This window comes from Ostrea edulis, chromosome 2 (assembly GCF_947568905.1).
Source record: "Ostrea edulis chromosome 2, xbOstEdul1.1, whole genome shotgun sequence".
NCBI classification, from domain to species: domain Eukaryota; kingdom Metazoa; phylum Mollusca; class Bivalvia; order Ostreida; family Ostreidae; genus Ostrea; species Ostrea edulis.
Window position 1 is genome coordinate 5,564,688 of NC_079165.1, and position 14,155 is coordinate 5,578,842.

General features: G+C 34.9%; 1 protein-coding gene across 2 annotated transcripts; it reads right to left on the minus strand.

Moving 5' to 3' along the window:
• Nucleotides 1–4,486: 4,486 nt before the first annotated feature.
• LOC125680701 (uncharacterized) lies at nucleotides 4,487–10,009 on the minus strand. Of its 2 annotated transcripts, XR_008800786.1 has the most exons (4): nucleotides 9,873–10,009; nucleotides 6,584–9,679; nucleotides 4,967–5,248; nucleotides 4,487–4,874 (listed from the first exon to the last, which is right to left on the minus strand). XR_008800786.1 is itself a non-coding variant. In XM_048920423.2 (3 exons), exons 1-3 carry the CDS (start codon nucleotides 6,687–6,689, stop codon nucleotides 4,753–4,755), a joined length of 510 nt encoding a protein of 169 aa, XP_048776380.2. In that variant the 5' UTR covers nucleotides 6,690–6,796; the 3' UTR covers nucleotides 4,487–4,752. The 2 variants fall into 2 exon arrangements, 1 of the variants encoding a protein (XP_048776380.2); XM_048920423.2 differs by lacking the exon at nucleotides 9,873–10,009 and having other exon boundaries at nucleotides 6,584–6,796.
• Between the last annotated feature and the right edge of the window lie 4,146 nt (nucleotides 10,010–14,155).

Below are 14,155 nucleotides of genomic sequence, written 5' to 3' on the forward strand. Positions count from 1 at the left end.
AGGACAGAGGGCGCACGGTGGGTGTGACTGCCAACAGGGGCTGTTTACCCTTCCAACACCCCTGATTCTATTTTAGTACGTCAAGGGGTCGGTGTTTCCCTTCAATTGGTATTCTTGGTGGAATCATTAAAATGATTTTGACAATCATTCATTTTATAGAGTGACAAATAAATTCAAAATTTCATAAAATCAGCTATACTATTTGACAATCGTGAACCCATGATAGGAATACTATTGGATATTTTTTTAGGTCATGTTCTGAGATCGCAATTAACGCAGACAAGAGTTGACTTTAACCTGTCAATTGGGACATTCCAGATTCCAAATTTGACGATATATGCAATCACACCATCTACTTTATACTCTCTATACAAGTACGATACATCGCCATGGGACGAATGAAACGTGTGAAGGAGAAACGACAGACGCTTTGTGAAAACATATATGAGAAGTATCAAATGGGAATTTTAGAAAAATTATTCTAAAAAAATGTTCATAGATTTTAAATTACTAAACGTTTCCAAAATCACCAGAGTCGAAACAATAAGAATTTTAAATAAATTAGAATCAATTGAAAACTAGCTTCTTCACTGAGTCGGAATATAATGCTGTTTGAGTACATACGTATGCATGTAGAAACTAGTTTGGCGTTATCGGGGCAAGGACGGGCTTAAATAGTCTAAGGGCATTGACCGAATACATGTATCATTTTGATTTACATGGCTTCCTTAAATTAATTAAAGCCTCCCATACAAAAATAAAGTGATTAATATATACTTAAAGCAGCCTTAAATGTTTCATATGAATAATATTTAATGAAAGATATCCGAGAACGAATCGAAGTTTAAACCGATACCTAGTAGGCTTCCTTATATTTTTATCGAGGCATGTATTTATTATCACGAGGCTATCACGTGCATTTTATATTTAGAACCAACAAAAATGATTGTAATAATCGCAAAAGTACAACGATATCAGTTAAATGCAGGCCGACCCTTTTTATATTGAAAAACAAAGCCTACTTTACATAAAATGAACAGTCTTAAGTGCTAGTTCTCCGATAAAAGGAAGTTTAAAATGCATTTAATGCAGCATACTTCTTAATTTTCGAGAGTAGGCAAGAGAATATCAGATGCAGAAAGGGGTTTCTTTTTGTGTCATCTGATCTATCAATGTAATAAAAATATAAATATATAAACACCACCATACACTGTACATCGTTGCATTTTTGCATTTACTGCAGCTGGTCGCAATAATTATATAAATTAAACGCAGTGATAATCGAAATCAGATGAAGATATCGGGGCGATTTCAAGATAACAATATAAAATGAATATCACTTTCGCGCAAACTATATCTGATAAATGCAGAATGATTTGATATGTAAAAGAACTAATATATGATTACATGTATATGATAAGCATTTGACAATCGGAAATCTTCACGTACACTGCTTATTACTTGATAATGATAGTGAAAAAACGACATACTATTATAACAATCTAATTAAAATTATATCCTAAGATACGCTCATAATCGCAGAGTATACGGCGCGGATCTAAGAAGTCTGATTCTAATACGGGACTTTCGAGATACGGATCCACTCTGACTTTTATCGCGAGTTGAACGTCATTGTAGGGCGTCCCTTCTGTATTACAATAGAAACTAGGTAAACAAACATGGAATTCCCTGCATTTAAATGCTATCTTTGAAAGAAAGGAATCACTACAACCATTTTATAGGAAAATACAATTGATTAAATTATGTGAGTCGGCACGGGAAATAAATCTAGGGAATATCTTGAGGATATCGGTGAAACTTCACGCCTTGCATCCAATGGTACGCGTCTAAATGCGCCTTTTCCCTTTCATCTAATTTACACCCAGGTACTAAGTACCAATAATGGCTTGGATTGTCATCGTGGAACTGCGCATAGCTCTTTACGGACCGTCTGTTAGCGAAACACCATATGTATCGATGTCAACTTTGCCCTACAATTGGTTATTATCACGTGACCGTGGTGTATAAACGTCAAATATAATCGGTCGTTCCGGCATATCCCGAAAGTTCCGTATTAGATTGACTATTATGACTTTTTCCGGCGATACAACTATAAGAACTTGTACGTTGTGACGTACTTCTTTATTGTGACGTCATACGGTGCGTAGTGCACTGAGGTACATTTATATACAGCCATGTAATTGTTCTCGGGAAGCCTTAACTGAACTGCGTCATTCATGATGATTAACGGCATGTTTTACCGAAACCTAAACTATATGGTCCACAGAAATGTTACTTAGTCACAGTATATAGTGACAGTAAGATGTCATCAACATAGTATTAAAGAAATCAATGTGGTCGGTGAAGAAACTGAAAATACATCACAAGAATCGAACCAATGGAATTAGAAGCATTGAATATACTAAGACAGCGGCCACGAGTACTAATGAGACGGAGTGCCAATACATACAAGTAAGTTAAAACAGGGGAATATAGCAATTATCAATCTCATAAACCCAATAAAGAATACAAAGTTAAGAGTAGTACAAACAAAGGTGAAGATAACAAAATAGTTAATGTTGATGAAAGGTGACGATAACGAACAGTGATCAATCTCACAACTCCTACAAGCAATACAAAATAAATAGTTGGGCAAACATGGACCCCTGGACACACCAGAGGTGAGATGATGTGCCTTGATGGAGTAAGTATTTCCTGTCGACCGGTCACACCCGCCGTGAGCCCTATATTTTGGGATGATTTAAGCATTCCTTGTTGGTTGGTTACACCTGTTATGAGTCCTCTAATTTGATCAGGGAAACGGGGTAATCCGCCGTCAAAACCAGTATATAAATAACAGCATAGCAGTTGGTATGAAACACGTGAGACAGCATTCGTCTGATGACACAATGTATTTACATATGATACGTCATTTATATGCTTCATGTTGCACTCTGATTCCACACACAAGTACTCTGAAGTTGAAATAAAAAATATGCTGGAGTTCCTCATTTACAATATCTTCGTGGTCTTTGGTGATCAGGTCTTCCAACAGTCTGTTGGAATCCCGATGAGCACGAATTGTGCTCCTTTGTTAGCTGATATGTTTTTATATTCCCATGAAGCAGATTTTATTAAAAAACTTCTACGTGAGAAGAAAAACTCTCTTACTGTGGACTTTAATTCGACATTTAGATATTTCGACGACGTATTATCATGACAGGGAATGCTCACTCCTCCTAGGCACCTGATCCCACATCTGATGTGTCCAGGGGTCCGTGTTTGACCAACTATCTATTTTGTATTATTTATAGGAGTTATGAGATTGATCAATGTTCGTTATCTTCACTTTTCTGTTAACAATAATAATTTCATTCATATGTCGTTTCAATATATCCCAGTGAACTCGAAATAAGACACCACTGGCACAGAGTCGCCCACGTCTGCTTCATAATTAGATATTTTATCGAAAATAGCTATTAACGGCAAACTAACAACTCAACTTTGTGACACACGGAAATATTTTAACTTCTCCATCGTGAATTTTCCATATTCCATTCTCACCTGTATATGGTGTTTACATCTCTCAACTGATTTGATACACAAGAGCTTGTTATGAGTATGGTCAGTTTTTAAATCGAAGCAGGCTACTGACAAACAAGATGATGATGCAGGGTTCCAACAGTTTCATTTAAAATCGAAATTTCGCAACTTCTATGGTCGTTATCACGCTCTTGTTTGCCAATAAAACCTTTTATTGGGTCAAATGCTGTCTGACGTGTTTCATGCTGATTGTTAGGCGGTTCTTGCATTGGCACACTGAATTTGAATGACTCTGTTTGCGTGATCAACATATAGGGCTCACCTACCATGCAAGTATTTCGTTGTTATTAACATCTAATACCTGCTCTAAATACCAGTAATTGTATGGAAATGGAAATGAGTGCGTCGTAGGCACCTGATCCTACCTATGGTATATCCAGGTGTCCGTGTTTACTCATCTCTATTTTGTATTCCTTATACGAGTAATGAGATTAATGACTAGGTTGTCGGTACATGTACTCATTTCTAGTAATTTGACGGCAATGTGAAGATAACGAACAGTGATCAATCTCAACTCCTATAAGCAATACAAAATAGATAGTTGGGCAAACACGGATCCCTGGACACATCAGAGGTGGAATCAGGTGCCTAGGAGGAGTAAGCATTCCCTGTCGACTGGTCACACTCGCCGTGAGCCCTATATCTTGATTAGGTAAACGGAGTTATCCGTAGTCAAAATCAATGTGCTAAGAACAGCCTAACAATCGGCGCTTGACCCAATGATAGGTTGTATTGACGAACTAGATCGTTATAATGTGTACTGAAAATTTGATGAAAAGGTTGATGAAGCTGTAAGATAGTACACGTGCTCCAAAATTGTAGTTTGTTAGCATTATCAAGGGTGTATCGTAGTCTTGCAAAAGTCTTGCAAAATAAAACACCATAGAAATATTGATTTAATAATAATCAAAAGCATTAATGCTATTGATACATAAAAGAACATTGTGTTATAATCACTGTCAATGCTCTCAGAAAAACGATATATCCTTGTCCATCTGTATCACTGCGTTATAGCATAACAAATAAAAAAGATAAGCATCATATGAAAACAGACAACCCTCTAGTAGATTGTCCGTGACTAAATGTAAAATAAGCAACGGCAAACCAGAAAATTGTTGATTATACTCCATATGATGGAGATCGTGAAGGTTACGATGCGCTGGAGCAGAGTTTCTGTTGACAGATGGACGTTTGTTGATACACCTGATACAGCTTGCAGAAGGCACATAAAGCGTCGGTAAACACTTTACTTTTACTTTTATTCCCTTTACCTGGAGAATGCAAACAACAAAATAGAATAATGCATTAACAGGAACTAGAAATCCTCGAAGACTATATCTAAATAATCCTATTCAATCGTTACCTTTAGATAATCTGTCGTTGATTGCGAGTTCCTTTGTAGTGATGATTTTTCCCTGTTCCCCCTCAAAGTTTGTGCAGTGTTTCTGGCAATCTGTTGAATCTTTATAGATAGGTTGTAAACAAAACTTGCAGAAACTTAGCACTGCCCTGGTTCTTTTTATCATGTCAAGTGTATCTTTTGTATTGTTGATGGGTTTCTTCAATATGTTGATCTCGTCAGTTCCTGGAATGTTCTCGACAGTTCTCGGAATGTTTGGGCTTGGTTCGGCATGCATGAACCTCGCTGAAAAAGCACACCAATTTGAAAATTACCATTTTACTACACGTACCAGTGTATCTATTAACTACATTAGGAAAAAGCACAACTCAGCTTGTAATAGAGAGGTAGTATATCACAAAGATTATCAATTTCTCCAATATAGACCGGATATCATATAAACACTTATCCGTGATGCAATTAGTAAATGAAATCCTTATGTTCGAAATTGAGGAAAATGGCCAATCTTAAGATTAGGATGAATATCATCCAAACCTCGTCCTTACACGTTGTTAAAGCATTGTTCCAGGAAACACTTTTCTGGAATGCTAATGTGAACTGATTACCTATAACTCATTCTAGTTTTGTTTTGTAGTGGGATATGAGGAAATGTCTACATTTCTACACACATTTTCTGACTGTATATTCATGTACCTTAACATTTTATTTGTGCATTTATAGACCATACTTTCTGTTTGAGCATGCTTTTATTTTCTGTGCCTTACAACAGGCTTGTTAAAACATCGATATTCATTTTTTGTCGAGGGACAGAGGCTATGATACCATCTACCATGTACTTTAAACTCCCCTCAGCTCTGTACATATTTTAGCTGTCTTACAGTGATTGATTGATTGTATTGGCAAACAAGATCTTTATAAGGACCACATAATCTGAAATATGCTGACTGACAATTTTGCACAAGGTTGTAGACTTATAGCATTTTAGACGAGGTGATTTGTGAGTGTAAATGGGCAATTTTTTATTTGAAATAATCATTCGCCTGTGTTCGTTCAGTTTATGTTGTTTTCACGCACATGTATAGCTTGTAAACATATATGTCAATATTTTACCACATGTTCTAAGACACTCCAAAGCATAGCTCCTTCACACTTGTTAACGAGATTTTTATTGTATGTGATTCTTACAAATTGTCTAGTACATGCATACAATACGGCTCTGTCTGATTCTTGTTAGTCCCATACAGTTATGGATTTCCTAAACAAGAAAATCTTTCACAGACTTCCCTTTTGCTGGTATGCATCGACGTGGTAATCACAAATAAATTAGTTTGTGTAATATGTACGTGATATATATCTATTTATAGATTGGATAACAAGAGAGCAAGGACTGTTTATGTCTTGTACAATCATCAACCACACCCAAAGACGAGTGTTAATTCAAAAAGAAGGCTGACGAAAAATGAAACGAATAGAAATTATGTATAAAATAATACAAGAAAAATCAATCCTTTGATGAGCGTTTTAGAAGTAAAAGTAAAGAAACGTTTTGTTTATATTCCAATGCTATTGTCCTAATTCAATATACATTTTAAAATATGATATCTATGATGATAATCATACCTGGTTGTGGATGTGATAAACGTCTAGGAGCCCTGGGAGCAGTGTAGACTCCAATCACTAGACACACAGTCAAAATCAAACTAAAACGAAGTAGAATTACGCACATTTCTGTTTTTCCGTGATAATGACTATTTTCTCACCTGACTCCTTATATATTCAGATCCACGAGCTGACGACAATAAACAATTCGTTGCAAACACCAAGTCACTTAACTTTTGATCAGGTAATTATTTACGCGACATCATTTAAAATGTTTTCGGTTCGACATATCATAAAATTTACTTTGATAATCATTCTTTTTATAGAATGATGAGTATATTGAAAAGTTTAAATGTTTTACACATAATGTCTGAAATATCTTGGACGCCATTGAATATTTTATGACGACCTCAGATAACTTATTTTAAAAGGTTCTATATTCGGAGAACTCTTGTCTTTTGATTGGCAATAGAACTTCATCTTTATTATGAATTTTGTCAAAGATTATATCAGACAATGAGCTAGATATTAACTCGAAATACAGACAACACATATTCCTACATATCTGTTCAGTATTTAGATAATTTATTGGACTTTGAAGATAACCACAAACTAACAACTCAACTGTATGACAAACGGGATGACTTCAGCTTCTCCATCGTCAACTTCCCATATTTATGTAGCAATATTCCATTATCACCTGCACATGGTTTATATATCTCAATTGATTCGATTTGCATGAGCTTGTTCTGCGTATCATCAGTTTTTAAATCGAGATAGACTACCCTTCACTACTAACAAATAAGTTGATATTACAGGGGTTTCAACAGTTTAGTTTATAATCAGCATTATATGGCTTTTAAAATGATATGATTTACCGATGTAAGCTTTCATTGGGTCATATGCTGTCTGATGTATTTCATACCAATTGTTAGGCCGTTTTTTACATACTGATTCTGATTACGAATTACTCCGTTTACCTGATCAAGATATATGGCTCGTGGAACGTGTGACCCGTCGACAGGTGATGTTTACACCTCCTAGGTACCTGATTCCAAATCAGGTTTGTCAAGGGATCCACAATTTCTGCTATTCCTTTGTAGGAGTTATGACATCAATCTAATCATGGTTCGTTATCTTCATCATTTCATGACAAAGAAGAACTTGATACCTTATCAGAATGAATAAAACGTAAATGAAGAATATTAGAATCACATATTAGACACGTGAAAGGAAAACTCAATAGGGAATGTTTTCTCCTTCTAGGCACCTGATCCCACCTGTGGTATGTCCAGATATTCGTGTTTGTTCTGCGAACGATAAGGAAGGTGTTCTGCTTCCGTTGCCCCTCTGCAGTGAAACACTGAGTCTACTATAACGAGTTTTCAAATGTCTTGTCATGAAATCCATTCACTAAGGACAATGGTCGCTTAACCCACAATGGTGTTCCTCCTACATTGTAACCCACACGTATATTTTAAAACAAATTTGGTTTTAAAATGACAAAGAAGTTTAAAATGTTTTAAGCTGATGGTGAACAACAACTGGGCAGAAATGGTCTAATAGTGTTTAATGATTGATTTAAATTAATAAATCTACACAAATGTAATTGAAATTAAAAATTATTTGAGTAATGACTACACTGAAATGTGTTTTATGTTCACCCAAGTAGAACAGGTAGTACCCGTTCTGATTTATTGATTTTTGCCTTAGGTCATTAATTAAATTTTGTATATAGGTTAGAAAGTGCCCGAATCTTATTTTCTAACGTTGATATTATTCTAATTAGCAGTGAACTTAACACTTTGGCAGATTTAATTCCATATCACTTGCACAGGGAGAATGATATTTTGTGAGGCATAATTCAGTTAGCGTGAAATGAATAAGTTGAATTTATGTGTTTCACAGATCTGGTATATTTTAAATACATGTGTAATATTTTTATGATGGAAGTTTATTTGAGTAAAACTTCATAATTTACAGTCAATCTCCATTGACATGTTTTGTTAATGAGATAGTATGCCATAGAATGGTATGATGGTGTTCATAATATATTTTATGATTTATGAATAATGTCTGTATAGTCATTATAGAAATATCCTAAATATAGTATCAGAGTTTTAAGCTTTTATAATACCATGGTAGTATCTATTTAAGGAAGTGATTTGTGTAAATAAGTAGTACGTTGATGTAAATGATTGTAATTCTATTTGTTCGAATTATTCAGAGTGTCAGATAGATCTATATCTTAAATTTGGCAATATATTGGAGGTGATCAACCTATAAGAACCCAATACAGGACTTTGTTGTTTAATTCGACAGAAATAGCAATGGTAATATCAATGATTCAGGTATTCCAATACTACATCAACCCTGGCCTTGCACCCTGATACAATATATCTGCTAGAGTAACAAGTATACCGCGGAATTGACTGCATTATTTTGAGATTTTTGCAGTACCTCACAACCCCATAGGGATCACAATATTCACAGATTGTTTTCCTATCCCTATTCATGCTATGATAAGATTTGGATGAAAATCCACTGTGCAGTTTTTGAGGTGACGTAGAGAACGTTCAAAAGCCTGTGAATGACGGACAGGAATGGGTCTCAATAGATATGACCTGGGTGGGTCAAGTGACCTCAAACTCCATTAGGTACGTAATATGGCTTTAGTAACAGTTTGATGCCTGTCTTTTGAATAATTTACCTGTACATAGATTACTTATGGAAACACTCTTGTATGCAATGTTTAATTATTCTCCAAGGACATGCATTAATCAAACTGATAAACATAAACCTAACATTACACCTTGTCCAGTCCCTATGTACATAAAGTACAACCCAGTTGCAGCATTATATTAAAATCATGTCTTGGAATTTACCGAAAAGTCATATATTCAATTTTAGTACAATGCTAAAATGCATGTATTTTAATGACATTAAATGTTCTCGTGTATACAGTATTCTGTTGATGTTCTTTGTTTTACTATAAGAACTGTATTCAAATTTCAATCACCATGCACCAAATAAAACTGCCTCACCTGTACCAGTACTGCCACATTGGATTAATCGACAAGTACAGGTGTACTCGGAAACTCCATAAATGAATATATCCTGAAAATGATGATTCAATTATTTATTCATATATACTATATCATGTAACTTATGAAATATTCCAAGGCAAAACAAAAGCACTGTAAATTTAACTCTTTCGTCACGTCAATAGAAAATTTTTAATATTTTTTCCAAACGAAAACATACATGACCAATCTATAATTTTCCCTTGACACTAATCAGTATTACTCACGGTGCGGATTGCTAATTTCATTTCATATCAATTTCATTTCATATCCTGAAATATCCTTTTCTGGTGAGTAAGATAAGTCCGGAATTAAAAATTTCAACAAGTCTGATCGTTTGCCAGAAAGATTAAAATAAGATATGTTCTCGATTCCGAAAAAAAAAAACCACTACGTGATATAAAACGTATATGTATATTTCACAACCAAGTAAACACATGCGCGTTTACGTAGTTTATAACACTAAGGGATGGTTTTGTGTGTTTTTTACCGTCCCAATATGGAGGATTTATCACGTGTATAGGGATGTCGTATAGGCATGTTCAAAACTCGTACATGTAGCAGTAGATAAATAAGTTTTACCATTTTCAGAGGTTTTCTACCATTGTAAACCTTTCCATTCATTAACTGCATTTCAGGACCACGATTGTGATGGTCGGTTACAATTGCTCATTAAATAACTATGGTTGTATGAGACTTTGTTGTATGAGAATAGCATAGAATGATAAGATATGGCATCAGTTTTAATTCGAAAGTTCAGAAATACGTTCGTGGTTGATGTAACAGAAGTTGATCTTTGGAAATATTGGCACATTAAAATACACATAGACCTTTAAAAATGTAAAATTGCATTCTGTGGTTATCTGTTGCTGCACTTTTGCCAACTTGATTCAAAGTGTGTTAGAGTCACAAAAGGATATCCAGTGTAACATGAAAATGTTGATAACGCTTGAAAAATTCAAAATCAGTCATCCTATAATTTAAAATTGAGTTGAGCAGCAAAGTCAATTACAAAGCTTATGGAATAGCTGTCAACGTCTCACTACTCCATCTCTGGAATATATGATTATGTATGTTGATTTTAAAAGTACCGTGAACAGCATAGCAAAAACACATCGGTTCCCATTGATCAGCAACATATATACCTCTATGCTGCCAAGAAAATGAGAATCTATCATAAGGTCACGTATAGATAGATGTTGTCTGACGGTTTTCATACCCATTGGTAAGCCGTTCTTGACACATTCATTCTGACTACGGATTACTCGTTTTACCTGATCACGATAAAAGGCTCACGGCAGGTATGACTGGTTGGCAGGGGTGCTTACTCCTCCTAGGCACCTGATGCCACCTCTGGTATGCCCAGGGATTGGTGTTTTCCCAACTCTTTATTTTGTATTCCTTATAGGAGTTAAGAGATTGATAACTGTTCGTAATATTCGCCTTTTCATATCTTGTATTTTGTTAAGAATATACTTACGTTTATACTTTTAGCTATTTCTCTACTGACCCTCGAAAAAGATTAATTCAAATTAGAAATGATAAAGATGTTAATCTATTTTTATATTGAAGTCAATAAGAGGTTTACATTTATTGTCCAACAAAAAGGAGGACTTGGATATATTGATAACTGCTTTAGGAAGTGGTTTTCGTAAATTAGATGTGAATTTACTTGACGATACAAATAAAACATCAAACAGATGAAAAGTGAAAGATGGAAATTGTAAGATTTAAATATATATATATATGTTTTCAGAATAGCAAATTCATTTCATTTCTGCAGAATGGTGTAGGTACATTATTGTCAATCATCTGAAATTACATGATGTAACATATGGACCTAATGCGACAAATAAAGGCCAGGAGGGAGTAATTCAACGGGCAAAACTAATGCCATCAAATATACACCTGGAGCGAATTCTGCACAGGTGTATCTGATACTATCAACAACAAAAATCCCACAGTTTTCTCATCTTCCGATAAAGTATTTTTGGGTTTTATTTTCACATTGTTTTATGCTTTTCTTGATATAAAGATCAAATATACAAACAAACTGATCATGTTGGTCGAATTACATAATTTCTATTTGACAAATGACTTCATAGAAAAACCCAAGTTATGATCATAAGCCATTATCATTACACGGCTAATGACTCCGTCCGAGGAAAACAGCTGTTTTGTTACACCCGAGAAGGGATCTGTTGTCCGAAGCCGTAGGCTAAGGGCAACACACCCGTTCGAGGGTCAAACAAAACAGCTGTTGTCCGAGGACACAGTCTATAACTGTTTTGTTATACATCTTTATTTTAGGTTGTTTTACTATATGCACATGGCTTGTTGACTTTGAACATTTAACAATTCAGAGTGATTGCAAAAAGTTATCAAAGTATCCACTCGTTGAAAAGAAAACATACCCATTATGCTAATTTAAAAAAAAAAACAATAATCACATTTATCGTGTTTCTGTTCTGTGTTACATCTAATGAATTCTGTATCTCATCACCTGTCAAATCAATGAGCCTCGCCATTACGTAAACAAAGTAACAGACGAACATCACGTAACTTGCATAGCCAATATAAGTGTAGCAGACTTTTGTCCGGTCAACAGTTCATAATATGTTGCCTTGTCAATAGACCACGGGTGTGAGAGTTGAATTAACAGTTAAAATGTTGGTTTTGAATTGTATTAGTGTAATATAGAAACAATGAGGTGTAGAACAACCTACTTCGTCAATTTGTATTCATATTTCAAATTTGTCATTTGCATATTTTCATGTTCATTATTTAGGAACATGTTCTTCATTTTATTTTCAAACACGATGACCTTTTCTGTAGAAGGAATTATGATGTTTATTCGTATTTGATACGAAAGATAAAAATGTGATTTATTGTTTAAAATGAAAATAAATCTCAGAATATCAGAAGATTCTGTCTTGCACACAGTATTGTAGGATTACACACGCGAGTTGTATGTTGGCTGATAGCAAGCTCTGTATCAAAGTCTTCAGACATAACGTTGCTTTACGCAAGAACTAAATATTATTATTGCTATCATTATCATTAAATATTTATCCCATTACAAATGTGATAGGTCGTTAATAGATCAGAATAGTTCATGTTGATGAAAGGCGAAGATAACGAACAGTGATCAATCTCATAACTCCTATAAGCAATACAAAATAGATAGTTGGGCAAACACGGACCCCTGGACACACCAGAGGTGGGATCAGGTGCCTAGGAGGAGTAAGCATCCCCTGTCGACCGGTCACACCAGCCGTGAGCCCCATATCCTGATCAGGTAAACGGAGTTATCCGCAGTCAAAATCAGTGTGCCAAGAACGACTTAACAATCGGTATGAAACACGTCAGACAGCATTTGACCCAATGATAATGAATAATGATAAAACATCAACATCGACAAGTTAGGCAGATGCAATGCAAACTTTCATGCAATTAATTTTTTAATTGTCATGCATACATTTGTATATCTACACGAGTAAATTTGTTACCCTTCACCTACAGCTGGTCAAGTTGCCATGTGAGTGAAAAAATCTCGAAGGGATGTAAAACAAACAGATTATTTCAGAAGAACATGTAGTTCGTGCTGTTATAAGAATAAGGACCTATTTACTAGAAAAGGTTAGGAAGTATGTGCTATCTGCCACATCTATGGTGGAATTAAGCGCCTATCTTTCTCGGAAGGCTAAACAATACCGCCGTATAGACTGTTATATACAAAATTCAAAACCATCTTTGTTACAGGTTCCCTTTACCTGACAGATGAGAAGTACATCTTTGAAAACAAAATTCTACAGCGGAAATAAAATTTCCTTGGAATTTTAACTAAACCTTACAGCAATTGTAATTTTTTATATATTTCTAATCTTCCTACAGGATTTTTTTCTCCCACAGGAAACAAACTCCTATACAAAAATCAAAATTCCTATTTTGCTGAGATCCTACTATTGGAATTTCTTTTTCAAACAAAAACTTCTAACGTAAATTTAATGTCATGTTTGCGAGTGCTGATTTAGAGGTGAAGATAACGAACAGTGATCAATCCCATAACTCCTATTTAAGCAATACAAACTAGAGAGTTGGGCAAACACGGACCTCTGAATATACCAGAATATACTAATTTCAAAAAAAAATTATAACAAACGACACTTTCCTTCTTCTTTAACGAATCAAGGTTCATGAAATGTGCATGGTGATTGTATTGTAGGCTAAAAGATGGCAGGGGAAGCAGAGGCTCTGTGAAGACCGATTGTTTTCCAAGTGTTCACGACCTCCGAAATGATTAATAAATGTCTGTTATTGAGCCTAAGTTTATACTATTATTGTGTGCAGTGTCATTACGTATTACGATTATCTAGTCTTCAAATGATAAATGATAACATTCAACCAACCGATACCTTGTATTATATATATATATATATATATATACTATTATATATATATATACACTATGAAACTGAAACATTCAAGACAAACTGCCTGAAGAGCCGTA

Bases quoted from the DNA above. Each gene is read 5' to 3' on its own strand.
- LOC125680701 (XM_048920423.2), bottom strand. From the start codon at position 6,689: ATGTGCGTAATTCTACTTCGTTTTAGTTTGATTTTGACTGTGTGTCTA. The intron at 5,249-6,583 runs GTATGATTATCA...GTGCTTTTTCAG, and splicing joins TTTATCACATCCACAACCAG to CGAGGTTCATGCATGCCGAA. The intron at 4,875-4,966 runs GTAACGATTGAA...TGCATTCTCCAG, and splicing joins CAACGACAGATTATCTAAAG to GTAAAGGGAATAAAAGTAAA.